The sequence below is a fragment of the Myxocyprinus asiaticus genome, chromosome 35, assembly GCF_019703515.2.
Source record: "Myxocyprinus asiaticus isolate MX2 ecotype Aquarium Trade chromosome 35, UBuf_Myxa_2, whole genome shotgun sequence".
Classification (NCBI taxonomy): Eukaryota; Metazoa; Chordata; class Actinopteri; order Cypriniformes; family Catostomidae; genus Myxocyprinus; species Myxocyprinus asiaticus.
Genome location: NC_059378.1, coordinates 25,080,291 through 25,097,314, shown reverse-complemented (window position 1 = coordinate 25,097,314; position 17,024 = coordinate 25,080,291). Strand labels below are relative to the sequence as shown.

The following is a 17,024-nucleotide window of genomic DNA, read 5'->3' as shown; positions in this document are numbered from 1 at the left end:
CTTTTTAAAGACACGTCTTTTTAAAGATGCTTTTCCGATTGTGTGTTATTCCTGGTTGTGCTCGTTATCTCTCGCCTTCTAACGGTCACAATCACTGTCTTTCGTGTCTGGGCACTGCTCATGCGGAGACAGCGTTCGTGGATGGTCATGTTCTCATTGCGAGAATATGTCCATGGCAACGTTGCGGTCGCGGCTCACCTTCGTAAGAAAGCGAGCCACCCCAGAGGCTCCCACCTCGGTCCTTTTACCCACAGGTTTGAGGCCAGCGCGGCTAGCACTGGGGGCGATTTGGGGACCCCAATGGGACCGCCACTGCCAGGTATACCCCCGCGGACCTCCCATTCCCCAGCACGCTCGTCTGCCCCGATCGGGCTTCCGGGTGAGTCCGCCGGCTCGTCTCACAGCGAGTTCGACCTCTTATTCGGAGCCCGCGAAAGTGATGAGCTCTCGAGCGCAGCATCAGAGAGCGGGCTCGTCCAGTCGGAAGCCTCAGCTGGGCTCCTTCCTTCGGGGTCGATCGCCCAGTCACAGGCTGACGCGGAGATGACGACATGCTTTTCCGGGCAGCCGCGAGCGTCGGTTAGAGTGGATTTCACCACTCTTCCCTGAACCTTCCTGGGCTCGCGGCGCCGCTAAAAGCCACGCCCCGCCCCGTTCCTTTCTTCCCGGAAGTGCATGAAGAGCTGACAAGGTCGCGGGAGGCACTTTTTACTGCCCGGTCCCGATCTTTTCTGCTTCCCCGCTCTCACTACCCTCGATGGTGGGGCGGCCAAGGGTTATTCGGCAATCCCCCGGTGGATAAAGGCGCTCGCGGTGCACCTATGCCCGCAGAGTGCCGCCACCTGGCGCAGGTGCCCAAAGCCCCCGTCCAAGGCCTGTAGGTTTATGTCGTCTCTGACGGCCAAGGCCTATGGTGCCGCTGGACCAGCTGCCTCCGCCCTACACGCCATGGCTCTCCTGCAAGTCTGCCAAGGCGCTAAAGGAACTGCACGAGAGTAGTTCCGCCCCAGATTTGATGCAGGAACTGCGCTCGGCGACCGACCTCACCCTCCGGTCAACGGAAGTTATGGCGCGGTCTCTCGGGCGGACGATGGCCACACTAGTGGTCCAGGAGCGCCACCTGTGGCTCAACCTGGTTGAGATGGGCGAGGCCGACAAGACATGGTTCCTTGCTGCCCCCATTTCCCAGGCGGGCCTATTTGGCGACACCGTTGAGGACTTTGCCCAGCAGTTCTCGACGGTAAAGCAGCAGACGGAGGCAATCCGGCACATCCTGCCCTGGCATGTCTCAAGACCCCGCACCCCATCTGCTCGTCGCCAAGGGCGTCCCCCTGCGGTGACTGAACCATCTCCGCCGCAGCCCGCCCCTCCAGCCCGGCCCTGGCGTGGAGCCCACCGCAGGAAGCCGACGCCACCCGTCTCACAGCCGGCACTGAAGAACCCACGGAGGTCTTCAAAGCACCCCTGAGATGGGCAACCCAGGGACGAGGGAACCCACTCACGTGGAGCTGGTAGAAAGACCACTCCATCCCCCGGTGGAGGGCCGGGTGGAAAATCTTTTGTTGCCTTTTTGTTTGATTTCGCCACACGCCCAAGTGGCTGCGGTACCCAACAGTTCAGCAAAAGAGCGGCTTCCTTCCTCCCTGGGTCACATACCCGGTGTGTACGGTCGTCACCACGACCACCGTCCACGGGCTTTATTTTGCAGGATTGACGCTCCAGCGGTGCCCTTTCCGCCCCTGAGCGCCCAGCTGTGTCAAAAATCCACCCCCGATGTGACAGCCTCCAAGGGTTGCGAGGACAGGCCTCTTCCTCCACCGTCCCAGGCTGTTCCGGGGGTGGTCACAAGGAGCCAGGTAAGTGCTTCGATGTCTCTAGACTCAGCACGGCCACGACGTGCTGAGTCGCGCTCCACCCCACCGCGAGGCCCCACCTGCCGGTACGTCCGACGACGTTGTTCCCTTGGTCCCCCTCGCACGGAATTTGGACGCATGGCTTGCGCTTCCCAATCCATCGCGGTGGTTGATCCGGACCGTCCGACTCGGCTACGCGATTCAGTTCACCAGGCGCCCGCCCAGGTTCAGCGGTATTCACTTCACCTTCGTCAAGGGTGAAAACGCTGTTACCCTACGCGCGGAAATCGCTACCCTCCTACGGAAGGGCGCGATAGAACCTGTCCCTCCAGCCGAGATGAAGAAAGGGTTTTACAGCCCCTACTTCATCGTACCAAAGAAAGGCGGTGGGTTGCGGCCAATCTTGGACCTGCGAGTGCTGAACCGGGCTTTACACAGACTCTCATTCAAGATGCTGACGCAAAGATGCATTTTAGCGAGCGTCCGGCATCAAGATCCGGCACCGCGTGGCCATTACATCAGTCTGTCACCGTCTTTTCAGCCCTTGGACCGACCTCTCGTTTCTACGAGCAGGTGTTCCCCTAGAACTGGTCTCCAGGCGCATCGTGGTCACGACAGACGCCTCCAAAACGGGCTGGGGCGCTGTTTGCAATGGGCACGCAGCCACCGGCCTCTGGACGGGTCCGAGGCTGCGTTGGCACATCAACTGCCTCGAGTTATTGGCAATTCTGCTCGCCCTGCGGAGGTTCCGGCCGTTGATCCAGGGCAAACACGTGCTAGTTCGGAGAGACAGCACGGCAGCAGTAGCATATGTCAACCGCTAAGGCGGTCTGCGCTCCCGCTGTATGTCACAACTCGCCCGCCGTCTCCTCCTCCAGAGTCAGCAGCACCTCAAGTCGCTGCGAGCCACTCATATCCCGGGCAACCTCAACGCTACAGCGGACGCGCTGTCACGGCAGTTTCCCGCAGGGGAGAGTGGAGACTCCACCCCCAGGTGGTCCAGCTGATTTGGAGTCGATTCGGTCAGGCACAGGTGGACCTGTTCGCCTCCCAAGAATCCTCCCACTGCCCGCTCTGGTACGCCCTCACCGAGGCTCCCCTCGGCATAGATGCGCTGGCACACAGCTGGCCCCCTGGCATTCGCAAATACGCGTTCCCCCCAGTGAGCCTACTTGCACAGACTCTGTGCAAGGTCAGGGAGAACGAGGAGCAGGTCATCCTGGTAGCACCCTACTGGCCCACCCAGACATGGTTCTCAGACCTCACGCTCCTCGCGACAGCTCCCCCCTGGCAAATTCCCCTGAGGAAGGACCTTCTTTCTCAGGGACGGGGCACCCTCTGGCACCCGCGCCCAGACCTCTGGAATCTCCATGTCTGGTCCCTGGACGGGACGTGGAAGACCTAGGTGGCCTACCACCCATGGTGGTAGACACGATCACTCAGGCTAGGACCCCCTCTACGAGGCGCCTGTATGCCTTGAAGTGGCATCTGTTCGCTAAGTGGTGTTCTTCTCGACACGAAGACCCCCAGAGATGCGCAGTCGGATCAGTGCTTTCCTTCCTGCAGGAGAGGTTGGAAGGGAGGCTGTCCCCTTCCACTTTGAAGGTGTATGTTGCTGCCATAGCAGCACACCACGATGCAGTTGACGGTAAGTCCTTAGTGAAGCACGACCTGATCATCAGGTTCCTAAGAGGCGCTAGGAGGCTGAATCCCTCCAGACCACCCCTCGTTCCCTCATGTGATCTCTCCGTAGTTCTTCAGGGCCTACAGAGAGCCCCCTTTGAGCCTTTGCAGTCAGTCGAGCTTAAGGCACTCTCCCTGAAGACTGCCCTCCTGACTGCGCTCACTTCCATCAAGAGGGTAGGTGACCTGCAGGCGTTCTCTGTCAGCGAAATGTGCCTGGAGTTCGGTCACTAACCCCATGCGATCTATATCTTCCGCTAATTCGTTTCCCTGCTGGCAAACTGCGTCTTCCTTGGGCAGAGCCCCTCTGCCCCAGTCTCCATGTTGTAGTACCTCCTCCCCCATTGGGCAGGATCTACCTTGAAGGCTCTCCACATGGTTGGAAAGACCATGTGACGTATTTTTCCACTTAAATATCCCCCCCTCTATGGGGTGAGGTGTGGTCTCCACGGTGTCCTCCCCTTGGGAGGGACACCCCCCGACTAGACCTGGCGGCCCAGTCGGATAATCCCCCTTCTTTTTTTAGGGAGTGGAAAAAGAGAAGGGGAAAAGAGTTAAGGGTTAAGCCCGTCTCTATCTTTGGGTAGTCGACTTGTCCCCAAAAAGGACCGTTCGACACTCATAACTGTGTTGGGGGAGGTTACGTGTCGACCTGGTGTGCTGGCTATGAGGCATACAGCAAGTCTGCCCACCACACACCGCCAGTTCACGTAACACAGTTCAGCCTTGTGGCGTTTTGTATAGGGACCCCTAGTGTCACTACATCGACACCAATGTCGAGTGAGTGACAGATAGGGAACGTCATGGTTACTGGTGTAACCTCCGTTCCCTGATGGAGGGAACGAGACGTTGGTCCCTCCTGCCACAACGCTGAACTACCTGCTGAAATGGCCGGACCTTATATCGGCTCTTCAGCGTAAAACCTGAATGAGTGGTTGCATACCAGCTCCTTTTATACCCGTATGTTCGGGGGAGTGGCATGCAAATACCACTCGCCAATTTTCATTGGCCTTTTATCAAAGACCAGAGGTGTCTCGGGCTCCCAAGAGTGACCCCTAGTGTCACTACATCGACACCAACGTCTCGTTCCCTCCATCAGGGAACGGAGGTTACACCAGTAACCATGACGTTTTTGCTGACAAAAACGCAGTCTCAGTGTGGACAAAAGGCCTAAACATAGAGAAAAAGATGTATTTTCAAACGAAAATGTATTAGTGTAGATGTAGCCTAAGTTTGTCCCTTACCCAGACTTTTTAACTCTATCATATAACTCATTACCATCACAACAAATATTTTGGAGGACAATTTAGTTTTTCCAAAAAAGTTTAAATTTGGTTATGATCTAACTGAGAAGTGACAGAGCAGCACATCACTGCCAGGGCAGCAGAGTGAAAGTTTGAAAGATAATACATTTTTAGATTTTTACATCATGATCTTAGAGTAGATTTATTAGGTATCATTACAACAGGTTTTTCTTTTGAGAATTTTAATTCAGAAACAATCAATTTCTTTGTATTTTTCTAAATTCAAAGTTATTTAACTTCTAGCTAACTTCTTGTGTTAGAAAATCTGAGGTTTATCCAACATTTTCTCCAAAAAAGTGAAACATTTTCATTACACATTACATCATCACACACAATATCAAAAATAAAGAAAATATAATTTATTTTAAGATTTCAAGTAGTCAAATTCCCTTTAATTAAAGAATCATCCATATACTATAATGTTATAAATGTGAGGCTTGTAGCATTGCATTTGGCTCAGATCTTTCTATGGTTTCTAAGAGCGCTTTTACATTGACATCATTTATATGATCAATGTTTTCTGCTAGAGGTCACAGACTAAAGAAGCTAGATCTGTTACAGGAAATTACTGCTTTTGAGCAGCATTTAATAGACTAATGCACGACTGGAATCAACTTGTATAAAAACATTGTAACATAACCCACACAATCCTGTTTAAGTGCCAGATACCCTCCTAAATGTGCATGTTAAATATTAGTGGTGTTTAATACTTAGGTTAATCCTAAGGTTACATTGAAACTTACATTGAAGGGCAGCCATATCTAGGGGAAAGAATATCATAGAGGCTTGGGGGGTTGGATCTTTCTACTTGGGCCAGTAAGCAACCACATAGCAACTGTACAACAATGCACAAAAAGCCACTCAGAAAGCCTTAGTAACCACATAGAATGTACTAGCAACCATCCAGAACACCCTAACAACCACAAATTATTGTGCTAAAAACACTTAGAACACCATAGCAACCAGCTAGCAATGCCCTAGCAACCTCTTAGATTAAGCTAGCAACTAAATGGCAACATACACAAAAAAAATATTATATAAATAAATACTCATAACACTAGCAATGCGTTAGCAAACACTCAGAACACCTTAGCAACCTGATAGCAACATCATTGCACGGGCAAGCACTACTCACATTTTCTTCAGAAAATGTGCAACTTGCTTTATTTTTTGTTTTCCTTGAATAACAACATTGAATTTGTTGTCTTTGCAGATGCTGGATCAGAATGGACAATCACTTCATCTGGAGTTTCATTGGACCAGTCACCTTCATTATTATGGTACATTCAGTATCTACTGACAACCTTTGCATTGCTTGTGGCTGAGTATGCCATACATTTCTTTGTGACTGAATGCTGAATGCATGTGTCAAGTAAAAAACAAGAAAGAGAATAATATTTCTGTGCAGTTCAGGGCTGCAGGACCATGTCTTCCAGTTTAAAGAGTAATTGACAAAATCCTCCAGTGTGAAAACATCGAGCTGCTTTTGTTTCCTCAGTCTTATTCAACAGATTGGAGCTCATCGATTTCTGCTTAGATCGGTTCAGTCTCGGCAGATCCAGTCGATGAGGCCTGCGGAGAGGTTTGGAAATGCTGCTCTTAAGGTTTTTTCAAAGGGATGGTTTTGATATGATGCAGCTTTTTCAATGTGGCATTAGAGCACAACATAGTCCTCGATTGATACTCAGCAGGACGTTTTTGAGCTATGGGGTCATGACAGCCCCAGGGATGAGGACTGAGCATGGAAAAGACATTGAAGACAAATAATATAAAGCTAAAACTTTTATTTTTGTGATTCGACCTTTTAAGGAAGCATCCAATGACTTTACAGACAGTGCCGAGTTCGTTTGCCGTGAGATACCGGTCATAAGGCACGTTGGATTGACACAGCTGCAGTTCAAGCGCTCTGTTATTTGCTAGCTAAAAGATTATTGCCTCAGACTACATTGGGAAGGTTAAGAGGAAGTAGGCCTGAGGGAGACATAGATAGAGCGAGAGATAGAAAGACTACAGCAGGTGGCATTCACATCTGTCTGGCTGTCTGTTTGCCCTCTAATCTCTGGATGAAAAAGTGTCATCTTTCTGAAAATGGAAGGACAAATTGAGATATTTGTGGAGGGTTGACTTTATTATATCATTTATGGTTGTATAAACAGACCAGGCGACCTGCGTGCTTGGGTGAACTGTGATGGAAGTTATCTTTGTTGGAAAGACTTTGGGATGAAACCCTGAGAGCACACAGAGACTTAAAATAGATTTATAGACATACCAACAGTACAAACACTGGTTTAGACCAATGTAAAATACAGCCAGAAATATAAAATGTATTAAAACATATTAAATATATAAATCAACAAATATTTTTAATTAGTGAAATAGCCAGGAAGAAAAGAAAAATAATAATAATAATAGTTAGAGTTTTCAAAATACAGAAAAATGGTCTGAACCAATTGCATCTGTTCACACAAATGGAAGAAGTATTATAGAATTATGGCAATATACAAATAATGTTTGGAAGTTCATATACATTTTGGAGTGAATAAATGCTCAAACTAAAATCATGTTTAACCTTATGAGACCCAAGCGTGTCTGCTGTGGGCATTTTCCATTTCCCTTTTTGATTTGTAACTAGTAGCACTTTATAAACATGCTAAAAAAAATAAAAATAATAAAAAATGCATAGATAATTTCTAGAGCAAATAGTTTTCCTAAATATTGATGGCAATATATGTGGATAGCGGGACTAAATTGTGAAATTGAAAATAATATTAAGCTATAGAATTATATATATATATTTTTTTTCAAATTGTTTAATTTAATTGTAACTTAATTGGGTTTCTTATCAGATGTAGTTTTGTTGGCATTTCTCCCAAAGACAAACTCGGCTGTGATCGATGCCATGTTGTTTTGTCACATGACTCCGTACGTTTAAAGTTTAACCCTTTACTGACAGCACTGAGTCTTCTAAACTGAGATCAGTCAGTTTAAATGAATTTAAATTATGCGTTGTGTATAGCAAAGCAAAAATACATCATCCACACATGTGTACGTGGGGTCGCACAAGGTTATTAAAAGTAAACCATGTGTTTACATTGCATAATATATTCATCATGATATCAGTCACATTGTCAGACAAGTGTAAATGTAAAAACAGACACTGAAAAGAAACTGTACACTGCGGACTCATGTTTAAATACATTTTCTGATCTATGAAAAGTGTGGATGACCGATGCGGTTTTAAATGCAAATATATACTGATATATAGTGAGCAGGGTGACTGCTGACAAATATAATGCCAATATATACAGTTGTAGCCAAAAATATTGGCACCAAATATGAGCAACGAAGGCTGTGAAAAATATGTCTTTATTGTTTATCCTTTTAATCTTTCATACAAAATATTCACAAAAATCTAACCTTTAATTGAAGTAAACTAATTGAAAGGGGAGGAAATCTCATAATTAAATACATATTTTTCTCTAAAACATGTTTGCTACAATTATTGGCACCCCTAGAAATTCTTATGAGTAAAATATATCTGAAGTATATTCCCATTCATATTTTAAATGTTTTAGTATACCTGGGTGACAAGGAACATGAAATTGTTCAGCCATGACTTCCTGTTGCACATGGGTATAAATAAGAGGTAACACACAGGCCAAATTCTCTTAATCATCCATCACAGTGTGTAAGACCAAAGAATAAAGTTATGATGTGCGGCAAATGGTTGTTGAGCTTCACAAAATGGGAAGTGGCTACTAGAAAATAGCTAATTGAAAATACCCATTTCCACCATCATGGCAATAATTAAGAAGTGCCAATCAACTGGAGATGTTACATATCAGCATGAAAGAGGACATTTGTCTGAATTGTTTCCACGCACGGTGAGGAGGATGGTTCGAATGGCCAAAAATTATCCAAGGATCACAGCTGGAGAATTGCAGGAATTAGTTGTGTCTTGGGGTCAGAAAGTCTCCAAAACTACAATCAGTCATCACCTACTTCATAACAAGTTGTTTGGGAGGGTTTCAAGAAAAAAGCCTCTGCTCTCATCCAACAAAAAACTCAAGCGTGTTCGGTTTGCCAGACACTACTGGAACTTCAAATGGGTTCTATGGTCAGATGAAACAAAAATAGAGCATTTTGGCAGTAAACACCAGAGATGAGTTTGGCGCACACAGAGAGGTAGCCATATGGAAAAGTACCTCATGCCCACAGTTAAATATGGTGGTGAATCTTTAATGTTGTGGGGCTGTTTTTATGCCAGAGGTTCTGGACATCTTGTTCGGATACATGGCATCATGGACATCAAATACCAACAGATAAAAAATCAATACAATTGCCTCTGCCAGAAAGCTTAAAATGGGCTGTGGTTGGATATTCCAGTATCCAATGATCAAAAATCACACATCAAAATCAACACAAAAATTGTTAACTGACCACAAAATCAAGGTTCTGCCATGGCCATCCCAGTCCCCTGACCTGAACCCCATAGCAAACCAGTGTGGTGAACTGAAGAGGAGAGTCCACCTGTGTGGACCTCTGAATTTGAAGTATCTGGAAAGATCCTGTATGGAGGAATGGTCTCAGATCACTTGCCATGTGTTCTCCAACCTCAGTAGGCATTATAGGAGAAGACTCAGAGCTGCTATCTTGGCAAAGGTTGGTTGCACAAAGTATTGAATAAAAGGGTGGCAATAATTGTGCCACACATATATTTAACAAAAAATATTTGTTTTTTGATAAAACTTGGGTTGTGTTTGGAAATGTTTGATATCAATTTGAGAATAGATTTTTGTGAATATTTTTAATGAAAGACCAAAAGGATAAACAATAAGGATATCTTTTTCACAGCCTTCTTTTCTCATATTTACCAAGGGTGCCAAAAATTTTAGCCACCACTGTATATAATATTATTTAAGTACAGCAAATGAAGGTGTACTCACAATTGCTTAATTTAAATTAACACTTATTTTACACAATATTTACTCAAAATGTACAAAGAAATTGAAAAAATGTGCATTGACATAGTTGTCTGTAGATTTTGGATCTGATACTGGGCATAACTACCACTTCTGTTAATCGACCAATCAAGCATCGAGCAATGCCGGTAATCTCAAAAGGGCCAGAAATCAGCTAATAAATTGAGCGGGTATAGTGGCCTATCTTTAGTGAAAGCACTACACTTCACGTTGTGAGCCTCATTTGCATTACATTTCATTACATTTTGCACTTAAATCCAAAGAGCTAAAAAGAAACAGAGACTATAAAAAGACTCTGACAGGCTGTAAGATACTGAAACCATTCATATATTCGCAGCTTCGCAGAAAGGCCATAAACCCTCAGATCTGCTCATTTAGCCACTGCGGCACTGGACGACGAGTGATGTATGTGTTTGTGCGCTTGCTGATAATCAGAATACGTGTTCCAGTCATCAGCAGCAGAAAGCTCATGACCCTTTATGAAGCTGATTTATTGTTGCATGCTCCTCTCGGACTGCAAGCAGGACTCGCAGTCCTCAGGCTGCTTGACAATGCTAGATAAAGCACAAAGACCGCAGCCTCTCAGGGGACTGCCAGACCAAGGTTTCCCCCGACCTCTGATTCTCAGCAGATCGGCTTTGTCCTTGTCAATGAGAGAGCCCGAGTGAGTCTCATTATTCAGAGTTTCACCCATTTTAGCGTGCAGAGGGATAGAACGCCTGTTCAATTAGTTGAAGCCCATTGTGGTTCTCATTACGCCACATCTATTTTCAGCATGCTCGATCCTGCCACCGCAGCCTCGGTGATGCAGAGCTCCTTGAAATTCACAGCTAGTCCGACGTTTCTCGGCCCTTGGGCACCAGGCATATAAGCTCCATGAAAACCAAGACATGGAGCTAATGAGTGGTCTGGAACCATTAGTGCATTCGAGTGACGTTAAAACACGCTTGGATTATGACACGTTAGCATCATGCAGACAGTTCCATCTGCATCTTTAATATTTAATCTGGTTCACCCAAAGTCCAAGAAGCACACATACACGTACCAACACACACATGCAGCTTTCTCCAGTGTCCCAAAGCGGAGTTGAGGGTCTTCTGCTTGGCTAGCGGTGATGATTCTGGGGGGGTGGGGGGTTTGTTCAGGAAAGCTCTTTACGAAGCAGAGGAAGCCCATGGGACGGGCAGGAACAAGGAGCTTTAGGAGTGTAGCGGCTGCTTTGCGAGGTTACCTCTCCCTCTGCTGAGCATCCTAAGTTCCTCTCGTCTCATCAGATCACTGTCAGCGCTCCAGCAGGCTGAGAGGCCTTTTATAGCTCTGTGTTCAGGGCTACAAAACCAGGCGTAACCCTGCCAACCTCCTCTGTCTCTCTCTGTTTTTCTCTCTGGGTCATTCTATGCAATGGGTGCCTTTTCCAGTTTGATGAGGTGATTTTTTTAAATACGTTTTTTTGTAAGATTTTAAACATTCTATCAGGTATGTAATGTGTTTAAGTACAATTAAATTGCATTGTTGGGTTGACACATTACCTGATATATATATATAAATGTTATATTTATATTCCTTTTTTTGTTTCATCAAAATATGCTTATTTGCTAATATAGCAATGTGAATTTGGAAACACAAGGGTGGGGACATTCCTACAATGTCTGTATTAACACAGTAAAAGTTGGTGTCAGCTATTCATTGTTAAAGGGATAGTTCATGCAAACATTTTAATTCTCTCTTCATTTACCCTCATGCCATCCCAGATGTGTATGACTTTCTTTCTTCTGCTGAACACAAATGAAGAATTTTAGAAGAATATCTCAGCTCTGTAGGTCCATGCAATGCAAGTGAATGGTGGCTAGAACTTTGAAGGTCCAAAAAGTAAAGGAATCCTAAAAGTAATCCATAAGACTTCAGTGGTTAAATCCATAACTTCAAAAGCAACATGATAGGTGTGGGTGAGTAAATTTCCACTTTCACTTTCATATTCTTCTTTTGTTTTTGGTGATTTTCTTATTCTTTGTACGTATCACCACCTACTGGGCAGGGAGGAGAATTTATAGTAAAAAAGTACTTAAATATTGATCTGTTTTCACTTCTGAAAACATCGATTTAACCACTGGAGTTTTATGGATTACTTTTATGCTTCTTTTATGTGCTTTTTGGACCTTCAAAGTTTTGGTCACCATTCACTTGTATTGTATGAACATACAGAGCTAAGATATTCTTCTAAAAATATTTGTTTGTGTTCAGCAGAAGAAAGAAAATCATACACATCTGGAATGGCAGGAGTGTGGTTAAATGATGAGAGAATTTTCATTTTTGAGTGAACTATTCCTTTAAAGTCATTTTTACACGTACAGTAGGTATACGAGGGACACAAATGGCACCTGTTCTGTAGAAGGATCACTCTCTCTGTGTGAACGGCATGTTATTGATCACATCACTATATTTTTATTGTGGAATGATGAGCTTGTGCGGCCGAACAAGGAACTGAACTAAAGTGCTCATTTGAGCTTGGTGACACCGCCACTTACTAGAGCAGCCACAAATGATAGACTGCTACGTCCTCACTTGTCTGTACTCCAGAAAATGGATTAGACCAGAAAATGTTCCGTCACCACATAGTCGTCCCAAACACATGGGCAAAACATGATAAGTGTATCTATTGGGAAGTAATTTTACACTGTACACGATAAAGTATGACCAATGCATTACTTTAGCTTGTTACTAGGTCTTTTTCATGGGGTGTGTTTCATTGTATGAGTGTGAGGATGTGCCTTCAATGTTCCTGATGTTTTCATATTGAATGTTTTAATGTGAATAAAACAGATGTGCAGAGGTTTGTTTACCCAACTAAATGTCTGGACAAGTTTGAAATCCTTTATTTAGCTAAATGTGGTGAACACTCTGGAAACTTTCAATAATTTCTGCTTTTTTTTTTTTTTTTTTCCTAAACTGAGCAAAGACATAATTGTTTTTTATTTTTTATTAGTATTATTATTTTACTTTAATTCCAGGTTATTTACTAAATTAAATTAATTTACTAACTTATTAGTAAATGCATTTGATTTAACTTTAACTTAAAAGAAAGTTACTTTGACTCATCCCTCAGTATGTAAAAATCAAAAAGATGTCTTTACAGTAAATACACAAACTAATAAAAGGAGAAACATGTTTAAAAAGTAATCACAGCAAATAGACTTTAAAATATGCATTACCAGTCAAAAGTTTGGAAACACGTACAGTACTCATTCATAACTATTTTTCACTTTTATAAAACTATGAAATACTAGTGGAAAGCTAAGTGGAAACCAAAAATGTTAAATAAAAAACATCTTATATTTTAAATTTAGCCAACAACCCTTTGCGTAGAATACAACTCTGCACACTTTGCTATTCTCTCCACCTGTGATGATTTTTAAACAGTATTGAAAGAGTTCCCATGTATGATGGACACTTTTCCTTCACTTCCCGCTCCATCAATTTAAAAAAAAAAAAAAATTAAATACAATTACAATTTAATTTTATAAAGAAAATCATACACACAATTCATATTTATCACAAAACAAATTTCAAGCACTTAAGCCATCAGAGCAACAGGTTTTTATGATTATGGAAAAAAAATAAATTCATTCAAGTGTGTCCAAACATTTGACTGTAGTGTATATTTCTTTTCCTTTTGCAGATTTCAAACATACGTTTCATCGTGTGCAGTCTCTGAGCTTCTCTGAACTATTTGTGTTTTCATTCTGCAGTTGAAATGGTTTCATTGCTTTTTTGCAGTCTTGTATTGATACATAATGACACTGTATTTGGCGCCAGTCGTCTTGGCTTTGTCCCGCAATATACCAGATGGTTATTGTATTAGGCACTGGCTGAAGGGAGGCTTAGATGGCTGTTTTCAATTAATGCTCACAATAAAACTTCACTTATCTAATCTTTTAAGTTATTTATTATTATAATTATTATTAACATATCCATTTTGCTTTCTCACAGCTCAATCTTGTCTTTCTGCTCATCACGATGTACAAAATGATGAAAAACTCCACATCGCTGAAACCTGATTCCAGCAGACTGGAGCACATCAAGTAAGTCACAGTGTTTTATTCGACATTTCTCCCCATGTGGAGTCAAAGTGTGCCGCCACACAGTAAGAGGAAGAAGCATTGCAAAGTTGAAATGGAGAATAGGAACAGACATTGGTCCTTGGTTGCATTGTACAGTGGGGTTCAAAAGTCCACATCGAAAATCTGGAATTCAAAATGTAATTTAAATCTGGAAATAAACTGTATAATATTGGACTTTTTACAAATTTAAATAAAGAAACGTTAAGACATAAAATCAAGAAGAAATATTTACGATTCTATACTGTTTCTAACTAATCAAATAAGCAAATTTGTGACATTGACCATGTTCATGTTAACTCTTTTGTGCAAAAGGTCAGATTTCCTTGCTTCCGTTGAATCACACAAGATGCTCTTTTTAACATTCCCAGATAAAGATGGGATAACATAGGTTTTGGTCATCAGGTTTGCACAAACTTGTGGAGTCTATGTCCACACGTTAATATAGGTTTGAATTTTTATTTCTGTTGTATTTCAATTTGTCATTTTTATTTAGTTTCACTTTCATTAGTTTTCACTCTGTTAGTTTTAATGTAGTTTTATTCATTATATTTAGTTTTAGTTTCGTTTTTATAAAGCTTCCAAAATTAATGCATATTTTATGCTGTAAAATTTCTCTAGTTTCTACTATCATTATCTAGTAGTATTTTCATGTTAAAATGAAGCCAGGTAGTACAGATTTCAAATTTTATATTATACTTTGTATCTACAGCTACAATTAATTTGAATTCATTTTTATTTTATGTATGCTAGTTTTGGAGTCCTGAAAATATATTTTAGTTTGTATTTTTCCATTTATGTTTTTATTCTTATATCGGGGGGGCATATCAAATACTAATATATTTTACTAAAATATGTTACTTTTCACTCAAATTATTATACTGATAATATAATGCAAAAAAAAAAAATAAATAAAAAAAGATCAATTTTAACCCCACTGTATATAGGGAGTAAAGCATCTACTAAACCATCATTTTTGCTTGGATGAATTTAAGTGCATCCACTGAAGGTATTCAGATCAATCCCAGACAGATGTTATTCTCTTCAGGTGCACAGCGTCTATTAATGCGAGTGACAGCCAGAGAGGCACGTAATGATCGAGACAGTCTCTGTGCTGTAGCTTCTTTACAGTGACCACAAAACCCCTTTTTGAACAACTCCCTGCATTCAGAGTCTGCCTGCAGTGAGAATTCAGTGTGTGTGTGTGTAAGCACTTCCATGTGTTTCCATTTGCAAAGAGGGAGATCTCTTTCTGTGCCAGAAATGTAAAGAAAAAGTTGAAAACGTGTTGGTTGACCATACAGTTCTCTTTTGATTATATCTGCTGGCATGCCAATGCATGTCGTACTGCTATAATTTGATGACATTTGACATATTATTATTGTTTTTATTTATGTTACTTTTCTAGATGTTTGTTAGACGTAAAGTATTTAGGCTATAAAGTGAGATTTAAGTGTGTGTGGTACTTTTAACCAATAGGGTACACTTTGGTGTTGCATTATTATATATTATATTTTATATTAAAGTATTAAAATAAGTTTATCAATAACTTGTCAACATTTGATCCCAAACTAGCTTTTTTCAGTTTTATACATTTTGTCTGATTAATTTTGATATAAACATAAAAATATTTTTTAAAAAGACTTTTAAACTGTATTTAGACATGTATTGTACATGGACACTGTATTTATTCCCACATTTTGGTAACAGGATTACAAAAACTACAGACTTCATATGCATTGAATAGATCCTAAACTATATCATGTGATATTTAGTTTAGCCTCCTGAGGTTGACAATCAACATTTTCTGGGGGTTAAGGGCCTCCTTTCGCTGACCATGTGTTGAAACAGTGCTTTATATATTGTGGATTTTTGTTATGTCAGACTGCTTGCATTTTAAGCTTTTTTTCAATCATAACATATAGCCAATGGGAAATATGCATATTTTATTAGATTTAACTTCGAACAGCACACTAGAAATAAATGTTGCTCAGGGGCATTGTGTTGGCCGTATGTTGTCTAAATTTCTCTCCACCCATCACCACAGGGCAAGATGAAACAATGCACTAAACTCTGCTTTCATTGCAACATGTTGCATGTTCAGCATGCTAATCTGCATTATTACTTTTTATTTCTCTGTTTCCCATTTCTATTTGTTTTTCTCTCTCCTTCTCTCTCTCTCTCTCTCTCTCTCTCTGTCCTCTCTCTATTCTCTTACCCAAACCAGTAATTATCACATCTGTGATGGCTATTATAATTCTGATTTGCCTGGGTAAGATTCACTGTATATTACAACTTATGAGACTGCTCATAAAACATTATTGCCACTTTAAATATTGTAAAGAGGCAAAGTACTGGCACATTTGACCTGAGAGAACCCTCTTTAGTCTTGTCAAGTCAGGTTCCCACACAACAGGACGGATGAATAAAAAAACATGTTCTTTTGGCTGTCTGTCTTTGTAGAGAGACAAATTACAGTGGCTGTAAAGTTTTATAAAAGGTCTTATCATGAAATCATTAAATGTGTTACTGTTATTTTGTCTTGTACACAGCTGAGGACAAAATCTAACTCTTCTCTTGATTTGTCCAGCTTAATTTGCTTCTTTTTTTTTTTTTTTTTAAACTTCAGAATTCTTGCATTTGGACTTAATGCTAATTAAACTGATTTGCCTGATCTAATGTTGTCTCTCTCCTCTGCTGGCCATGCTCTCTACTGTAGCTATGAAGATAATAAACCATTTATCAAGTAAGAGCGTAAGCTGGACATGTGTGCCACAGCCTCATGGTTGTTCCCCTTCATTTTATTGTCTGTTTGTTGGGCTCTTCTAACAGCATTGTCGCTGTGTGCTACTTATTTGTGCTGTCTGTCTGTCTGTCTGTCTTTAGCTTAACTTGTTTCTTCATTTTTATGCCACCTGGACCGTCATACACTGTACCTTTACTTAATACCCTAATAGTCATTACCCCTCATAAAAGTTGTTCTCTCACATTCATCAAATCCATTATTTTATTCATATACCCTAATACCCTAGAATTTATAACAGAGTTACAAAATTCATACCCCTAATACCCTCATCCTTCTCATGC

General features: G+C 42.0%; 1 protein-coding gene across 11 annotated transcripts in view; it reads left to right on the top strand.

Moving 5' to 3' along the window:
- adgrl2a (adhesion G protein-coupled receptor L2a) overlaps positions 1 to 17,024 on the top strand; it is a 180,722-nt gene that overhangs the window by 140,663 nt on the left and 23,035 nt on the right. For 9 of the 11 annotated variants that reach the window (XM_051673248.1, XM_051673246.1, XM_051673257.1 and 6 more), the window contains exons 16-18: positions 6,054 to 6,120; positions 13,810 to 13,901; positions 16,657 to 16,683. In XM_051673248.1, coding sequence (XP_051529208.1) covers positions 6,054 to 6,120; positions 13,810 to 13,901; positions 16,657 to 16,683 — 186 coding nt within the window. The remainder of the gene's footprint in view (positions 1 to 6,053; positions 6,121 to 13,809; positions 13,902 to 16,656; positions 16,684 to 17,024) is intronic. The other 2 variants (XM_051673249.1, XM_051673247.1) reach the window with 1 other exon arrangement.